At 44.8% G+C, this 19,348-nt stretch overlaps 1 protein-coding gene across 1 annotated transcript in view; it reads right to left on the bottom strand.

The window, feature by feature from the left end:
• LOC139280723 (protein phosphatase 1 regulatory subunit 3A-like) overlaps positions 1–19,348 on the bottom strand; it is a 53,613-nt gene that overhangs the window by 8,526 nt on the left and 25,739 nt on the right. The window contains exons 2-3 of the mRNA XM_070900372.1: positions 15,213–15,271; positions 14,987–15,111 (exon numbers count right to left, since the gene is read on the bottom strand). Of these exons, the coding sequence (XP_070756473.1) occupies positions 14,987–15,111; positions 15,213–15,271 (184 nt within the window). The remainder of the gene's footprint in view (positions 1–14,986; positions 15,112–15,212; positions 15,272–19,348) is intronic.

Below are 19,348 nucleotides of genomic sequence, written 5' to 3'. Positions count from 1 at the left end.
AGTTGTGTTTCGCATGGTCTTGCTGGGGGGCAGTGGGGAGAGAGAGTGGTATCCAGGGCAGGGGAGGCTGTGACTTTCCTGTGGGGCCCAGGGAAACACTCCTGCTCTTTCGCGTTCCACAAAAGAAAGATTTACTTATGCCTTGCGAGGGCCTCTTCTGTCTGCAGCTAAGTCACAGAAGCTTCCCCACCCACACCCTAGTTACAATGCAATCAGGGTCTCATTAACTAAATAGCATCATGGTTTGCATAAATTCATGAGGTGCCTCTTCCACCAACAGAACCCTGCAGGTTAAACGGTTAAGTAACCGGCTCGTTTTTAACTGCACCTTTTTCTTTTCCCCTCTCTCCAACAGTAATGTTGTATCTCTTCCTCTCCTCCTCTCTCTCAAGTTGTTGATCCAGCAGACCTCTTCCTCCTCTCCTGGAGACTCACTGGTTGCAGGCAGGCAGGCAGACAGCAGTTGCAGCACTTCCTTCCACCAGGCTCACAGTTCCCAAGTGGCTAAACCACTCCAACTCAACAGCTCCACAACTATTTTTAGTTGAAACTATAAATCAAGTGCCCCCTTATTAAAGGGGCACCAAAACCGACAAATTTAACAAATTTAACTTTTAACATTAGTGGATCAAATTAAAATTTGGTTGCTGGGGGTGATGATGGACTCCAGTCCCTCAGAGGCCCACCTCTCGCGGAAGGCTGCGAGCGTGCTGGTGGATACCGTGTGCTCCATGAATGGAGAAATTGAACGCAGGAGGGAGAAGCGAATAGTTTGTTGATTGGTTGACAGCAGTGTGAATGTTGCGAGCAGTCTGTGGTGGCAGCAAATGTTTACAACACCTGGTATTCCCAGTTGGTCTCCCTTCCAAATATTTAACCAAGCCTTATTCTGCTTAGCATCTAAAAGCAGGCTTTTTCAGAGTAGCATGGCCATAGGTTATTTTTAACTAGACTCCTGACCTGTTTCTACCAGGTGGGTAGGGTTAAAATTGACCCCCCAAGAGTAGATTTCAAAAGTGGAAAGATTGAGTAGATTATTAGAAAACCAATTAGACACAATGGTATACAATTGAGTTGATTGATCAATCATTTATGCCTCAATTTAATTGAACAAAATCATCTAGCTAAGTATTAACTCATAGCTCATCCAACAATTTTCTTTGTTACTTGGTGAAAAATCTGATTTTGTGATTGGTCAAACTGGATAATGTATAGAATCCGATATTTGTTAAAATTACAGAATGTTTGTTGTAATTGTTAAATTAAACGATGTTTTTATGTCCACTTGCCCAGCTCAATATTCTATAAGAAAGGAAAAACTTGCATTTATATAGCGCCTTTCATGATCACAGGACACCCAAAGCACTTCATAATTAAGTACTTTTGAAGTATAGTCACTGTTGTAATGTAGGGATATGTGGCAGTCAATTTATGTACAGCAAGATCCCATAAAAAGAGACAAAATAAGAGTCTTACTAACACGCCATGGCACACCATCTTGCCAACCAGAGGAGGCGGGGGTCCCCAATGGAGTGCTCTCTACGCGGGAGTCCTCCCTTTATTTATTGGGGATTTGGCCTCAAATTTCTGCGGTCTGGAAGAGTCCGTGTTCCATGTTTTTATGGAGTGTGTCAGGTTGCAGCCCCTGTTCCAATATTTGAAGAGGCTGCTCCTCAAATTCTGGTTGCACTTCAGCCCCACACTCCTGATCTTTGGGCATCATGTGCGGAGGGGAGTGGGCAGGTCAGAAGGCCACATCGTAGGACTGCTCCTGGGCATGGTCAAGGTGGCCATTAACCGGTCCAGGCAGCGGGCGGTCAAGGAGGTCGTTTAGCCCGACTGCCTGCCTCTCTTCCGAGGTGGACGCCAGAGGGACTGGAGTGCATCATCACCCCCGGCAACCAAATTTTAATTTGATTTAAGGTTTTGTTAAAGTTTAAAATTGTTAATTTTTGGGTTCTAGTGCCCTTGTCAAAAGGGGGCATTTGATTTAAGTTTCAACAAAAATAGTTGTGGAGCTGTTGCACTGTGAGTGGCTTAGCCAGTCACATGATGTTCACAAGACTCAATTTAAAAAAAATTAAAGAAAGAGTCTTACTCAAACAGTTTTAGTGATATTGGTTGAGGGATAAATATTAGCCAATAAAACAGGGAAAACTCTCCTGCTCTTTTTCAAATAGTGCCATGGGATCAAGAAGGAAGGTGGGATTTCAGTTTAATGTCTCATCTGAAAAATAACACCTCTGACAGTAAAGCACTCCCATAGCACAGCACTGTAGTGTCAACTGTGATTAAGTCCTGAAATGGGCCTTGAACCAACAACCTTCTGACACAAAGGTGAGAATTCTGCCACTGCACAAAGGCTAAAGTGTGCTTTCATGGTATTTAAATGGCTGTTTAATAAACTTCAAATTTTGCATGTTTATAAAAGATTGAAGACAGAAAGAATTAGCTATTTTAGTGGTTTAACTAGTTAACCTATTGTTTTGCAGCAAACACTTAAAAAAATGCAAACAAAACAAAATATAAAATTATTGCATTATTTAGTATTAGCTGAAAGTCACATTTAAGACAGACAGAAATTTGCATAGCTAATATATTATTTATAATTTCAATACGAAAAGAGGATTTAAAAGGCCATTTCACATAAGATGTGCCATTTTATCTGACAGATTCATAAGAGTGAAAACTTTTAATCAACACACTTTACTCATTTTTATTTGGAATCAAATCTTCACACACGTAGGGCCCAAGTTTCGGCCTCAGTTGCTCCTGATTTTTTTGGAGCAACTGGTGTAGAACGGAGTATCTTAGAAATTCTAATTCTCGGCATTTAGTTTGCTCCAGTTCTAGTCAGTTAGAACAGTTTCACTTTGGAACAGAATTTTTTTTTCAAAAGGGGGCGTGTCCGGCCACTGTTTTCAAAGTTTCGGCAGTGAAAACTTACTCCAAACTAACTTAGAATGGAGTAAGTGAAGATTTTTGTATGCTCGAAAAAACCTTGTCTACACTTTAGAAAATCAGGCGTAGGTTACAAATCAGGCGTAGGGAATGGGGGGGGGGGGTGTTTAAAGGGAAGTTTACAAACATTAAACACTTCAGTTTTACAAATAAAGAGCCATCATCAATAATAAATGATAAAAACATGAATAAATCAACCAATAAATCAATCAAAAAAAATTAATAAAAAATATATTTTTTTAAATCAATAAATAAAACATTTTCTACTTACCGACTGCAGCACTGGGAGCCCTCCAACAGCGTGCTGGGATGCCCCCCCCCCGCCAGTATGTCTCTGTCAGTGTCTCTATCTGTCTGTCTGTCTGTCTGTGTGTGTCTCTCACTCTCTGTCTGTCAGTGTCTGTGTTTCTGACAGCGAGGGGAGGGGGAGGAGGGGGGTAGAGGGAGAGGGGAGGGATGGGGAGAAGGAGGGGAGGAGGGAAGGGGGAGGAGGAGGAAGGGGGGGAGGGGGAGATGGGGGAGGGGAGATGGGGGAGGGGGGAGGGGGGAGGGAGAGAAGGGCGGAGGGAGAGAAGGGGGGGAGAAGGGGGAGAGGAGAAGGGGGAGGAGAGGGGAAGGGGGGAGGAGAGGGGAGGAGAGGGGAGGAGGAAGGGGGGAGGAGGAAGGGGGGAGGAGAAGGGGAGGGGGGAGAGGAGAAGGGGGGAAAGGGGAAGGGGGGAGGGGAGAGGAGATGGGGGGAAAGGGGAAGGGGGGAGGGGAGAGGAGAAGGGGGAGAGGAGAGGAGAGGGGGGGAGAGGAGGAAAAGGAGGAGAAGGGGGAAAGGGGGGGAAAGGGAAAGGGAAGGGGGGAGGAGAAGGGAAGGGGGAGGAGAAGGGAAGGGGGGAGGAGAAGGGTGAGGAGAAGGGGGAGGAGAAGTTGGAGGAGAAGGGGAGGGGAGAGGAGAGGGGGGAGAGGGGAGGGGGGAGAGGGGAAGGGGAAGGGGAGAGGAGAGGGAGGGGAAGGGGGGAGGGGAGAGGAGAGGGAGGGGAGAGGAGAAGGAGGGGAGAGGAGGAGAAGGGGGGAAAGGAGGAGAAGGGGGAAAGGAGGAGAAGGGGGCAAAGGAGGAGAAGGGGGGAAAGGAGGAGAAGGGGGGAAAGGAGGAGAAGGTGGGGAAAGGAGAAGGGGGAGAGGGGAAGGGGGGAAAGGGGGGGAAAGGAGGAGGGGGGGAAAGGAGGAGGGGGGGAAAGGAGAAGGGGGGAAGGAGAAGAGGGGGGGGAGGCTGAACGGGCCGGGCCCGGCCGGGCCCAAGACTTCGGGCAGGGCCCGTCCCCAGCACCAGATTTACTGGTAGATGGCGTTGGGTCGGGTTGGGTCCGGGGTCCGGGGTCGGGAGCGCAGGTCGGGTCGGGGGGGGCGGAGGGAGATCGGTTTGGATCGGGTCAGAGGGAGGGAGGGAGGGAGAGGGAGGTCAGGTCGGGTGGGGGGGGGGAGCGCGGGTCGGGTTGGGTCGGGTCGGAGGGAGGGAGGGAGGGAGAGGGAGGTCAGGTCGGGTGGGGTGGGGAGGGTAGCGTGGGTTGGCTTGGGTCGGGTCGGGTCCGGTCTGAGTGGGGGGGGTGGGGGTCGGGAGCGCGAGTCGGGTCGGGGGGGGGGTGGTGGGAGGGAGGGAGGGAGAGAGGTGAGGTGAGGTGAGGTCGGGTGGGGGGGGAGCACGGGTCGGATCCAGTCCGGGGGGGGGTGAGGCGGGAGTCGAGTCGGGTCGGGAGGAAGCAGGAGCTGGGCATGGGAGGCAGCCTTAAGCACGCAGCCCCAGTGAGGCCATCCGGCCAGGGCTAGGGGCTGCGTGCTTCGGGCCCCTCCCACACAGTTTTGAGCACCTGGAGCTACTGCACATGCGCGCCCACTGTAGCGCGCATGTGCAGAAGTCCCGGCACTGTTTTCAGCGCAGGGACCTAGCTCCGCCCCCAACTGTTCGTGCTGCGCCGCACCTGACTCAAGAGGACCAGCAGGGAGCCGGAGAATCTGTACGTTTTTTTTAGGCGCACTTTGTGGCGCGAAAAACGGGCGTCCAGGTTGGGGCTGCGCCGTTCTAGGCGTGGCCCGAAACTTGGGCCCGTAGTGAGGAAGTTAAATTACCATGTAATAGAAATTGACAGTATTCTATGTTCCATTGAATAGCATACCCCTGACGAACAATGCATACTATCTTATAAAAATCAAGTACAATTATAATAATGGTTGTACTTTGTATATAAACAATTGATTACAGTAGACAATGTGGGATCTCTATATAAGGTCCCAGCTTTGGTTCATAAGAGACTTGGACTGCTTATGGAAACTGCCAAAAAACTGGAACAGCCAATTTGAAATGTTAATGAATATGAATTGACAGTGGAGCAAACAATTCTACTCCTTCTTAAAACCAGACAATTGGGGAAACCATTATGGGACAAAACATCATCCATGATATGGAGGAAATAGCTAATATCCAGGCATTAATATCTCATTTCAAAAGGTGTAAGATCTATTAAAATCTCATTTTATGGGTCTAAAACGGGCATAGCAATAATAAATTTAGTAGGACAGAATCCTGCAGCTGACCGGCATGGGCATTTGGGCCACTACTAAATTAGTCGAGGCCTTTTTTAGGCGGCAATGCACAAGCTCAGATTGGTATTTCTGGGTCTGGATCAGCCTAACCAATGGTTCTTAAGCGAACCGTTGGAGGTCATTCCGAAGAAGGCACAAAAACTTCCAGGAATATGGTATTTGTTGAGTTGGAAGGAACAGGAGTGCTTCTCCTGGCTCCACAAAACAACTGCAGGCCCCAGCGGTCTGCCCTTGACCCCTCCCAATCATTTTCCCTCCTCCCAGACTTACTTGTGGGCCTCAGCGCAGGGCGAAGTTGGTAAGGCCCTGACAAACTAGTTGCTTTGGGGTGCCTGATTGACACCAGTATCTCACCTAAATTATTATGATAAAGCCCAAAAGGTGAATTTAATTCGATCCTCTCAATTCCAGCACACTGTTGCACCATGTCACTGGAATGGCACCTAGTTTGGGGTGCTAGCAAATTTAGGCCCCACAATTTCTAAAAATTGATTACCCCCTCTGGACTGAACCTTCACAGTGTTTTTGCTGATGAGCATCTCACTGTGTCTTTAGCTTATATATATATATTACTTAACCTATAAATAAATGTGATAAAGTAGTTTTAACCAGCGCACATTAGTCTGATAGCGTGACAGTAGTTATTTTGAAAAGAATGGACATTCAGCATATTCTTCAGAAAGCAATATACTCCCATTAGATGTTAATTGCTAGACTTGGGCATGCTAATCCATAAACGGCACGTATAAGGTCACAGGTTTTGGTTCGCAGAACACATGGACTTCTTATGGAAACTTCCATCTAGCCATGACACAAGTTAAAAATGTGGTCAAAAGCTTAAATGCCAATAATCACCTGCCAATCCAGTGATGGACAGTGAGGGAAAGAAAAAGATGAATATGTGTTGCCTAGTAGTGTAATAGGAGAATGTCTCTGTGGAATGAGTTTATATTAAATTCCTTCCAATTTTTTGATGAGGTATCCAAACATATCTGATCTCCTAAACCTATAATTCACTTGCTTGTTTTCACACCTCAAATTGGGGGTGGTCTGACTTCCAATTTCATATTCTACACCCCCAATTTAGCACATTACAAATTAAGAAGTCAATAAAAATACATAGAATTGCAGTCCAAAACACTATTAGCAGAATTCCCTCCCTATTTAAAAAATTTCACAAAATCTGCATCCAAAAATAAAATAAGGTATATTGCATTTCATTCTAAAATATCTTCCATGTGCTTTTCTTTTATCCTTGTTTCTTATTTCCATAATTTAATTAGTCACATGCTGCTATTACCCACTCAGCCCCAAATGGGTCATTGCCTGCTATTATAAGGCTTGTTTTAATTCAGGCAATCCAGCACTTAATTGGCCAGATAATAGAAAACAGAGGGTAGTTATCAATGATAATTGTTCTAATTGGTAACCAGTGACCAGTGAAGTCCCCAGTGATCAGGCCTTGGACCCTGGTTGTTAAGATCTTGATGAGATTATTGTAAGCATACTGTCTAAGTTTGAGGATGGCACAACTTTGTCTGGGTAAGCAGTATGTTCCACTGAACGTAATAACATTCAAAGCAATCTATAAATACCTAGCAGTTTGAGCCGATTAATTCCAGATGACATTTCATATTGAGAAACATAAGGTTATCCATTTGCTTTTAAAAATAAAAAGTATGATCACACATTAAAGGATATTTTGTTATTAAGATGCAACAGGACTAAGAACTAGGAGTGCGGGTTCACCAAATGTTGAAAGTTTGATCAGAACTGGTCAGGGTAGCCATGAGGAAGAGTTCATAGAGTGCATAAGGGATAGGTTCCTTGAGCAGTATGTAACGGAACCAACCAAGGGGCAGGCTATCTTAGATCTGGTCCTGTGCAATAGAAACATAGAAAATAGGTGCAGGAATAGGCCATTCGGCCCTTCGAGCCTGCACCGCCATTCAATGAGTTCATGGCTGAACATGCAACTTCAGTACCGCATTCCTGCTTTCTCGCCATACCCCTTGATCCCCCTAGTAGTAAGGACTACATCGAACTCCTTTTTGAATATATTTAGTGAATTGACCTCAACAACTTTCTGTAGTAGAGAATTCCACAGGATTAATTAACAATCTCCTAGTAAAGGATTCCCTTGGAATGAATGATCATAGCATGATTGAATTTCAAATTCAGATGGAAGGTGAGAAAATTGGATCTCTAACCATCGTACTAAGCTTAAATAAAGGAGACTAAGAAGGTATGAGGGCTGAGTGGGCTAAAGTGGACTGGGAAAATAGATTAAAGTGTAGGACGGTTGATGAACAGTGGTGTACATTTAAGGAGATATTTCACAACTCTCAAGAAAAATATATTCCAGTGAGGAGGAAAGAGCATAAGAGAAAAGATAGCCATCCGTGGCTAGCTAAAGAAATAAAGGACGGTATCCAATTAAAAACAAGGGCATACAATGTGGCCAAAACTAGTGGGAGGACAGAAGATTGGGAAGCATTTAAAAGCCAACAAAGAATGACTAAAAAAATGATTAAGAAAGGGAAGATAGACTATGAAAGTAAACTAGCACGAAATATAAAAACAGATAGCAAGAGTTTCTATAGGTATATAAAAAGGAAAAGAGTGGCTAGAGTAAATGTTGGTCCCTTGGAGGACGAGACTGGGGAATTAGTAATGGGGATCATTGAGATGGCAGAAACACTGAACAAATATTTTGTATCAGTCTTTATGGTAGAGGACACTAATAATATTCCGGCAGTGGATAGTCAAGGGGCTATAGTGGGGGAGGAACTTAACACAATCACAATCACTAAGGAGGTGGTACTCAGTAAGATAATGGGACTAAAGGCAGGTCCCCTGGACCTGATGGCTTGCATCCTAGGGTCTTAAGAGAAGTAGCAGCAGGGATTGTGTGCATTGGTTGTAATTTACCAAAATTCCCAGGATTCCGGGGAGGATCCAGCAGATTGGAAAACTGTAAATGTAACACCCCTATTTTAAAAAGGAGGCAGACAAAAAGCAGGAAACTATAGACCAGTTAGCCTAACATCTGTGGTTGGGAAGATGTTGGAGTCCATTATTAAAGAAACAGTAGCAGGACATTTGGAAAAGCAAAGTTCGGTCAGACAGAGTCAGCATGGATTTATGAAGGGGAAGTCATGTTTGACAAATTTGCTGGAATTCTTTGAGGATGTAACGAACAGGGTGGATAAAGAGGAACCAGTGGATGTAGTGCATTTGGACTTCCAGAAGGCATTTGACAAGATGCCACAGAAAAGGTTACTACACAAGATAAAAAATCACGGGGTTCAGGGTAATATATTAGCATGAAACATAGAAACATAGAAAATAGGTGCAGGAGTAGGCCATCCGGCCCTTTGAGCCTGCACCACCATTCAATAAGATCATGGCTGATCATTCCTTCAGTACCCTGTTCCTGCTTTCTCTCCATACCCCTTGATCCCTTTAGCCGCAAGGCCCATATCTAATTCCCTCTTGAATATATCCAATGAACTGGCATCAACAACTCTCTGCCGTAGGGAATTCCATAGGTTAACAACTCTCTGAGTGAAGAAGTTTCTCCTCATCTCAGTAGTAAATGGCTTACCCCTTATCCTAAGGCTATGTCCCCTGGTCCTGGACTTCCCCAACATCGGAAACATTCTTCCTGCATCTAACCTGTCCCGTCCCATCATAATTTTATATGTTTCTATGACATCCCATCTCAGCCTTCTAAACTCCAGTGAATACAGGCCCAGTCGATCCAGTCTCTCCTCATATGTCAGTCCTGCCATCCCAAGAATCAGTCTGGTGAACCTTCGCTGCACTCCCTCAATAGCAAGAACATCCTTCCTCAGATTAGGAGACCAAAACTGAACACAATATTCCAGGTGGGGCCCCACCAAGACCCTGTACAACTGCAGTAAGACCTCCCTGCTCCTATACTCTCATCTCCTTGCTATGAAGGCCAACATACCATTTGCCTTCTTCACCACCTGCTGTACCTGCATGCCAACCTTCAGTGACTGATGAATCATGACACCCAGGTCTCGCTGCACCTCCCCTTTTCCTAATCTGCCGCCATTCAGATATTCTGCCTTCATGTTTTTGCCCCCAAAATGGATAACCTCACATTTATCTACATTATACTGCATCTGCCATGTATTTGCCCACTCGCCTAACATGTCCAAATCACCCTGCAGCCTCTTAATGTCCTCCTCACAGCTCACATCGCCACCCAGTTTAGTGTCATCTGCAAACTTGGAGATATTACATTCAATTTCATCATCCAGATCATTAATATATATTGTAAAGAGCTGGGGTCCCAGCACTGAGCCCTGCGGCACTCCACTAGTCACTGCCTGCCATTCTGAAAAGGATCCGTTAATCCCGACCCTCTGCTTCCTGTCTGCCAACCAGTTCTCTATCCACGTCAGTACATTACCCCCAATACCATGCACTTTGATTTTGCACAACAATCCCTTGTGTGGGACCTTGTCAAACGCCTTTTGAAAGTCCAAATACACCACATCCACTGGTTCTCCCCTGTCCACTCTACTAGTTACATCCTCAAAAAATTCCAGAAGATTTGTCAAGCATGATTTCCCCTTCATAAATCCATGCTGACTTGGACCAATTCTGTCACTGCTTTCCAAATGTGCTGCTATTTCATCCTTAATGATTGGTTTCAACATTTTCCCCACTACTGATGTCAGGCTAACTGGTCTATAATTACCTGTTTTCTCTCTATCTCCATTTTTAAAAAGTGGTGTTACATTAGCAACCCTGCAATCCATAGGAACTGATCCAGTGTCGATAGACTGTTGAAAAATTATCACCAATGCATCCACTATTTCTAGGGCCACTTCCTTAAGTACTCTGGGATGTAGATTATCAGGCCCTGACAGAATTGACAGGCCTTCAATCCTGTCAATTTCCCTAACACAATTTTCCGCCGAATAAGGATATCCTTCAGTTCCTCCTTCTCACTAGACCTTCGGACTCCTAGTACATTGGGAAGGTTATTTGTGTCTTCCTTTGTGAAGACAGAACCAATGTACTTGTTCAATTGGTCTGCCATTTCTTTGTTCCCCATTATAAATTCACCCGAATCCGACTGCAAGGGACCAACATTTGTCTTCACTAATCTTTTTCTCTTGACATATCTATAGAAGCTTTTGCAGTCAGTTTTTATGTTTCCGGCAAGCTTCCTCTCGTACTCTATTTTCCCTCTCTTAATTAAACCCTTTGTCCTCCTCTGCTGTATTCTAAATTTCTCCCAGTCCTCCGGCTTGCTACTTTTTCTGGCTAATTTGTATGCCTCTTCCTTGGATTTAACACTATCCTTAATTTCCCTTGTTAGCCACGGTTAAGCCACCTTCCCCATTTTACTTTTACTCCAGACAGAGATGTACAATTGTTTAAGTTCGTCCATATGATCTTTAAAGGTTTGCCATTGCCTATCCACCGTCAACCCTTTCAGTATCATTTGCCAATCTAATCTCGCCAATTCGCGCCTCATACCATCAAAGTTACCTTTCCTTAAGTTCAGGACCCTAGTTTCTGAATTAACTTTGTCACTCTCCATCTTAATAAGGGGCGTCGCACAACAAGATTGCTAATTAGTCCCTTCTCATTACACATCACCCAGTCTAGAATGGCCAGCTCTCTGGTTGGTTCCTTGACATATTGGTCTAGAAATCCATCCCTAATACACTCCAGGAAATCCTCCTCCACTGCATTGCTACCGGTTAGGTTAGTCCAATTAATATGTAGATTAAAGTCGCCCATGATTACTGCTGTACCTTTATGGCACACATCCCTTATTTCTTGTTTGATGCTGTCCCCAACCTCACTATTACTATTTAGTGGCCTGTACACAACTCCCACTAGCGTTTTCTGCCCTTTTGGCTAACAAACAGAAAACAGAGAGTAGGGATAAATGATTCATTCTCGGGCTGGCAATCAGTAACCAGTGGGGTGCCACAGGGATCAGTGCTGGGACCCCAAGTATTTACAATCTATATTAACGACTTGGAGGAAGAGACTGAGTGTAACGTAGCCAAGTTTGCCGATGATACAAAGATGGGAGGAAAAGCAATGTGTGCGGAGGACACACAAAATCTGCAAAAGGACATAGACAGGCTAAGTGAGTGGGCAGAAATTTGGCAGATAGAGTATAATGTTGGAAAGTGTGAGGTCATGCACTTTGGCAGAAAAAAAATCAAAGAGCAAGTTATTATTTAAATAGAGAAAGATTGCAAAATGCTGCAGTACAGCGGGACCTGGGTTACTTGTGCATGAAACACAAAAGGATAGTGTGCAGGTACAGCAAGTGATCAGGAAGGCCAATGGTATCTTGGCCTTTATTGCAAAGGGGATGGAGTATAAAAGCAGGGAAGTCTTGCTACAGTTGTACAGGGTATTGGTGAGGCCACACCTGGAATACTGCGTGCAGTTTTGGTTTCCATATTTACGAAAGGATATACTTGCTTTGGAGACAGTTCAGAGAAGGTTCACAAGGTTAATTCCAGAGATGAGGGGGTTGATTTATGAGGAAAGGTTGAGTAGGTTGGGCCTCTACTCATTGTAATTCTGAAGAATGAGAGGTGATCTTATCGAAACGTATAAGATTATGAGGGAGCTTGACAAGGTGGATGCAGAGAGGTTGTTTCCACTGATGGGGGAGACTAGAACTAGAGAACATAATCTTAGAATAGGGGGCCACCCATTTAAAACTGAAATGAGGAGAAATTTCTTCTCTCAGAGGGTTGTAGATCTGTGGAATTCACTGCCTCAGAGAGCTGTGGAAGCTGGAACACTGAATAAATTAAAGACAGAAATAGACAGTTTCTTAAACGATAAGGGAATAAGGGGTTATAGAGAGCGGGCAGGGTAGTGGACCTGAGTCCATGATCTGATCAGTGATGATCGTATTAAATGGCGGAGCAGGCTCCGAGGGGCCGTATGGCCTACTCCTGCTCCTATTTCTTATGTACTTATGTTCTTATTATCTCGTGACAATTGTCAGGACTTCTGAGTCCATATTCAGTGTGTTATTAGACAATTAAAACTGTAAGTTATTGGAACCATATTATTGTCAGAACCCATCAGAAACCTTAAAATCAGACAACTACAAAGTTCAATATACAGAAACTTCTATAGTTAAGCCTTTTTTATCACAATATTTATTATGAACCTCTTATAATAACGAGTTTATGTAATGGCAATTTTACCAGTCATATCTGTGAAAGAATCTCAGTCGTATTGATGTGGTGAATTATTTGTGGTCTCCACAAATTTTAAGTATGTAGTGCCAATATAAATGAAAAAGTCATTAAATGCAGAAACCCTATTTTTTTTTAAAACAACCTACACTTTCAAAAAATTAATTTGGTGAATTGCTGTGCTGACAAAAGAGAACGACCCTGATGCTAAGGAATGGGGAATTTTCAATTTGTTGCACACAATGTCAACATCAAGCATTCCCTCAACATGGTTAATCTATAAGGAAAATTCCCTCTACTCTACCTCATCATTAAATCTCAAACCAGCTTTAGAAACACATGCCTACTATGCCAGTCTGACATTTCTATTTCCCACATTAACCAATTCTTTTTGAATCAAAGAAGGCCAATTTTCAAAATGTGTGCTCCCAGTAGGAGTACAGATTTAGAAAATTGGTCTTAGAGTGTCTGCTTAATATCTGACAGTTTTCTACAATAGACTCATATGTTTTAGAAATTGGGTTACAACTGAGCAAAATCATTTTACTTAGGAGCAGAACGGTTGACAGAGACTGATGATTTTGCTTCATCTAACTAGGATGAATTTGAACCAAGGTATATCCACCCTTCACATGCACACTTTTCAATCCAAAACTGAAATGCTAACATGAGCCCACAATTCAGAATCACAGTAGTTAGACACTTGTTTCATAATTCTTTGCTTAAGGTTTGAAGAGCTAGGATTTACCACCTATGCTTGAGTTTGATTATTTCTTTTTTTATTTACATTTTGTTTGCAGGATATGGGCGTCGCTGGCAAGACTGGCATTTATTGCCCATCCCTAATTGTCCTTGAGAAGATGGTGGTGAGCCGCCTTCTTGAACCCCTGCAGTCCGTGTGGTGAAGGTACTCCAACAGTGCTGACTTTGTCGCAGCGGTTTGTTGCAACTGAGTGGCTTGCTCGGCCATTTTAGAGGGCAGTTAAAAGTCAACCACATTTCTGTGGGTCTGAAGTCACATAAAAAGACCAGGTAAGGATGGCAGATTTCCTTCCCGAAAGAATATTAGTGTAACAGATGGGTTTTTAACGACAATCCAGTAGTTTAATGGTCACCATTGCTGACTTTTTAATTCCAGATTTAAAAAAAAAATTAATTGAATTTAAATCTCCCAGCTACCATGATGGGATTTGAACTCACGTCGCTGGATTATTACTCCTATAATGAACATACATCTTCACAGTCTTGGGGACTGAGGATAGGCAGATCATTTGAAGGACAAGATCTTGGCTGCATTACGAGTCCAGTAACATAACCACTATGCTACTGTTCCCCATAGGTAGGTTTCAAAGCAATGGATTGCTTAAATTAAAATGGAGGAAAAAACATGCCACTTTGTTATTTAAAGACTTGGCGGGCCGAAATTCATCAGCCCACTCCCCGCTGCCACCGACATTCCTCCTGAAGATCCGCCCAGTGCCACTTTCAGGGTGGCCTGGAGCGGACGGGAGGGGAGAGCCGCCATGAACCGCCCGCTGACATCAATGGACGGCCGAGTGGCGCAACTGAGCTCCCGCCCGCCAAGCTCCCAGATTCCTGTGGGCGGGAGTCGGCGGGACTCAGCGGCACAACGGGGGTGGATTGTTGTGTGGAGGCTGGTCTGTCCCCGATGGTGAGTATGAAGAACCTGAAAAAAGGTAAGTGAACATTTTAAAAACATTTTTCAACAGCGACTAACCTGCATTGGGTCCCCTGAAGGTCTTCCAATAGTTTTTTTATTTTGTGTTGGTGATTTTTTTTTCAGGTCTTCGACCCTCCGTGGGCCCGACTCCATCCTCGGCGGTACTTGGGCAGCAAGCGCCTCTGCTGCCGAGAATGAGACCTCCCGCCCGCTGCCACCCAGGTTGGTGGCATACATCACCCATTTTCCACCCGCCGACGTTCGAGGGACCTCAGCCATGAATATCCCGTCGAAAGCACCGTTCGGTACCTCGGCAGCCATCGGTGGGACATTGGGCGGCACTTGGGCGGGCGGTGGCCTTGATGAAAATTAGTGTAGAAGTAGTTGAGGAATTTATGACTCCTTTGCCAACCTTCCCAGCTGAAGGCAACAGACCGTGTTTGGGGTAAGGGGAAAAGGGAAATTGTAAAATGGGGTCAAAATGTAAATACAAAACATTATTTACAATGAGCAATAAATAAATATTCCTTACCTGGGTGTCTAGTTGTTGTTTACATTTTGCTTCTTTTTGTTTTGTATTTTCATCAAACAGGCTTTCAGTATTCCATTGCGTGATTGTGTTCGTTTCCAAAGTCTTCTCTCTATTTTCCTGTTGGGCTGTGTTTGGGTAAATTCAGAAACAATATCAACAACACGAGGAGATTTTTTACCAATATTAAATGAAATGCGTATACAGTTTAAAATGGAGCAATTTATACCTTCAGTACTTGGTAGCATCATAGGGATATCATCATCAGATGTTTCCAGGATCTCTTTGCTTAAAAAAAACATATGATACAATTTGTAAGAGCTATACAAGATAAAGCTTCTTGGATAAAGTTTAAAAAGACAATACTTTAATGTAGGAATGTTACTTAAGCTAGAGTTTCGAGGGAATTCTAGATTTCCCTTTGTAATCCCATCTGATATCAGGCAGGATCTCCGTGCTCTATTTCTCTTGTCCTGTCCCCACGAGGACCACTGCTGGCTGCTCCCTCCCTGCCAACTGCATGTAAATTCCAGCAAAGAGGACAGGACCCAGCATCCCATTTTCCTCCCATCTTCCCCTCTTACTGCTACTCCGCAGAACCACTTGGTAGAAAGTGACAGTAGACTGGCTTTGCTGGTGGGAAGGCCCCAAATTCTGTCAATGGAGGATGAGGGCCTAGTCAAGGCTTTCTCTCTCTCCAAATGGGGCACCATATACTTACCTATGTAAGCCATGGTTTCTGCCAAGGCCTACAAAACGACTATGTTTCTGCATCTTTAAGGTACCTTGCCATTACTTTTGATACTGTAGCACTGCTCTGCGCCACCACCCCGCCCCATCCTCCCAATTTCCATGACTTGCAATGGCAGGCTCCTTCTTGGTGGCAGAACTCCTGCCAAGAACTTGTCAAGAACCTGCCTTCTATGTGAAATAACCTCCAGCCCAGGAAAATGGATTGGGGTTATGACAGGGTCAAATGAGCAGGCAGTAGTCCAGTCCTACTGCTACTCTGTCCTGCAGAGACGAAAATCCCATCCACGATGTCCAAGAATATTATTGAACCTAAATTACTACTTGCAGCAAGTCTAAATAAATACCTTACTTGTAAGTCTCAATGCAGTTTAAACTGTATTGCAAGTATTAGGGAGGTCTAATTGGCTTAGGGGTCAATGTAACAGACTTGAAATTGATTTCCACCTTTCATGAATACCAAGCAGGGTATTGCAATAGTTACTGATGATATTAAAATTAAATGTATCCAGGATGCAGATAAACTGTCATCCACATACTCTCTAAATTTCAGTTAAACCTCTTCCACTGATCAAGTCTCAATTGTCTCTTCAACTTTCTGTTACCAATTGTCAGGTGAGACAATATTAACTTTAAAGCTTGCTGCAAGTCAGCTTGTCAAAATATAATGGACTTTCAATTAGCCAAATCATGGGGGAGACACAGATTCAGCCTGGATCTTTGAGAGGCTGCTTCTATTTAACAGTGATGTAGCATATCCTCAGTGCAGTGCCAAATGATGTGAAGTGATTTATATTTTTCCCCTTTGTAATATCATTACTGTAGAAGTGTAAAAATACAAGTAATAATGAACATACATCTTCACAGTCTTGGGGACTGAGGATAGGCAGATCATTTGAAGGACAAGGTCTCTGGCTGTCCTTCAACTAGACTCCTGCTTTGATTTCCCCATACAGGACAGATGGAATCCATTACTATTTTTCATTCATGCTGCATTTATATAACAACAGTCACTGCACTTCAAAGTAATTCATTGCATTGAAGCGCTGTGACACATTTCTGAGAGACATGATCAGGTGCTTTATAAAGGTAAATGTATTTAATTGTATACTGATAGATCCACTGCCTAGTACTCTTCTGTCTTTTGCAGCATTCAAACATTGCTGTCTGGCCTCACAGTGGCCCCAAGTTTCCCCAACGCCTGTTTCCAGCGCACTTAGCTGTGGTGCGCCGACCTTCTACTCCAAAAACGGCGCCAAATTCTCCCCGCTCCGTGGTACCGTCCTCGAGCTTGGCGATGGCGTGGCAAAAGTAGTGGGAGGTGGAGCTACAGCCCTGTGCCGAAAATAGTGCCAGCAGTTGTCCGCATGCGCAGTCTAGTCTTCTCGCCTTCCCAGCGCGTCCTGCTGGCTCGCCGTCCCGAGCCCTGGCTGAAGGGCTTGCCGGTGCGTTCTCCTGCCGGTGCGTTCTGTGAGTTCTCCTGCCTGCCTGCCTGCCGCGTTCTGTGAGTTCTCTCTCCTGCCTGCCTGCCGTGTTCTGTGAGTTCTCTCTCCTGCCTACTTGCAACGTTCTGTGCATTCTCTCTCCTGCCTGCCTGCCACATTCTGTGAGTTCTCTCTCCTGCCTGCCTGCCACATTCTGTGAGTTCTCCTGCCTGCCTGCCTGCCGCGTTCTGTGAGTTCTCTCTCCTGCCTGCCTGCCGTGTTCTGTGAGTTCTCCTGCCTGCCTGCCTGCCATGTTCTGTGAGTTCTCTCTCCTGCCTGCCTGCCGCGTTCTGTGAGTTCTCTCTCCTGCCTGCTTGCAACGTTCTGTGCGTTCTCTCTCCTGCCTGCCTGCCACATTCTGTGAGTTCTCTCTTCTGCCTGCCTGCCTGCCATGTTCTGTGAGTTCTCTCTCCTGCCTGCCTGCCGCATTCTGTGAGTTCTGCCTGCCTGCCTGCCTGCCTGCCACGTTCTGTGAGTTCTCTCTCCTGCCTGCCTGCCGTGTTCTGTGAGTTCTCCTGCCTGCCTGCCTGCCACGTTCTGTGAGTTCTCTCTCCTGCCTGCCCGCCGGTTTGTTCTCCTGGGTGAGTTCTCCCACCCCTATCCCCAGCTGAGTGGCCTCTCAGCCCACTGACTTCCCCGGCCCAGTATGAAGGTAGGACTTAAGTTTTATTTTTTTTTTAATTATTATTGATGGTTTTACTGCTTCATGAATGTTGTTGAGAATGTGTTTAGTGCTTTGCAAGGTCTTCTGTGCTTCCCTCCCTCCCTCCCCCACCCAATCGCTGGCTATCTGTGCTGATTTCTTAACTCTCCTTAAGATTTTTCTGTGCGGACAAAGTGGCCACATACGCTAGCCTAAGTTAGTTTTGAGCAACTATTAGCTAGCCAAACTGGCTTAAATGGCCAAAACAGGCGTAGGTGGCTGGTAATGCCCCCTTTTGAATAAAATTAAACTAAACTAAAAAAATTCCTGACTAACTCACTTACACTGGAGCAAATTAAATGTGCAGAATTGCGACTTTTAAGATACTCCAGAAAAACCAAGTTGCTCCAAAAATAATGGAGCAACTCCTGGGGAAACTTGGGCCTAATGTAACAAAGGCTGTATGTTGCCATTTGTACAATGACAGGACTGATTGGCTGAAGCTTGCATTAAGCATCTCGTGAGGGTATCCGCAATATCATGGTTAAATTGGGATATAGATTTTTCTTGGACGGTAGCATCAAATGGGTGATAGCGAATTGACAACCTGTTTTGCGCTCTGACCCAATTTTTTTCCATTGACTTCAATGATTTAGACAGAGGTGTGGATTCAAAATTTAATCCGCAAAGCACCATTAAAATCACAGATTATTAGTCAATAAAAATAGTGTTTGACATGTTATCCCCTATAAGGCATGAATACCATTATCATTCTAAAGTAACCTATCCTCCAACTCATGAAGAGCAACGCCATTGGAGATCTGATAGTACTCTACAATAAGTAAATAACCATAGAGCAAAAAAATACACACATATATATATATATATATAAAATGTTAAATATTGCTGTATTACTAGTACTGGAACACAAGGGCTGATTTTAACCCTATCTGCCAGACGGGAACCAAACGGACGGACAGTAAAATCGGTCGGTCGACTTAGGTGCCGATGTTCCGCATAGATTCCATTGTGCTCAATTTTACAAGGACACCCACCTAAAATCAGTGCAGTCCATCATTAAATATGCAGATCGGGGTCCGTTAATGTCAGCTGGCCATGGCTGCAATATTAACTGTGGCCTGAGTGGGGAAGTCATTGTCACTTTCCCGTTGGGTGACGACAGCAAGAAGAGGATCAAGGAGCAGAAGAGGCCATTTAAGGTTAAGTTTGTTTAACTTTCATTGTTGGGCTAGGTGTAGCAGGATTGCGGCTCTGGGTCCCACAAGGAAAGTTCAGACCTCCCCTGCCCTGGGCTCACTCTCCCCTTGCCTCACGCAAGACCCTCTATAAACCCCCTTTCCACGATCTACCTTCTCGCCGGCAAGCCTTCCCTTGGCCAGTGGCCTCCTGCCGTCCGAACCTCCGCTCCCATCCATCAGTCAGCTGCTACTTCCTACTCATTTTGGGCGGGTCAGTTGGCCAGCGGCA

Source organism: Pristiophorus japonicus, chromosome 15 (assembly GCF_044704955.1).
Source record: "Pristiophorus japonicus isolate sPriJap1 chromosome 15, sPriJap1.hap1, whole genome shotgun sequence".
NCBI classification, from domain to species: domain Eukaryota; kingdom Metazoa; phylum Chordata; class Chondrichthyes; family Pristiophoridae; genus Pristiophorus; species Pristiophorus japonicus.
Note: the sequence above shows the minus strand (reverse complement) of the source record. Positions and strands in the feature narration are given on the sequence as shown.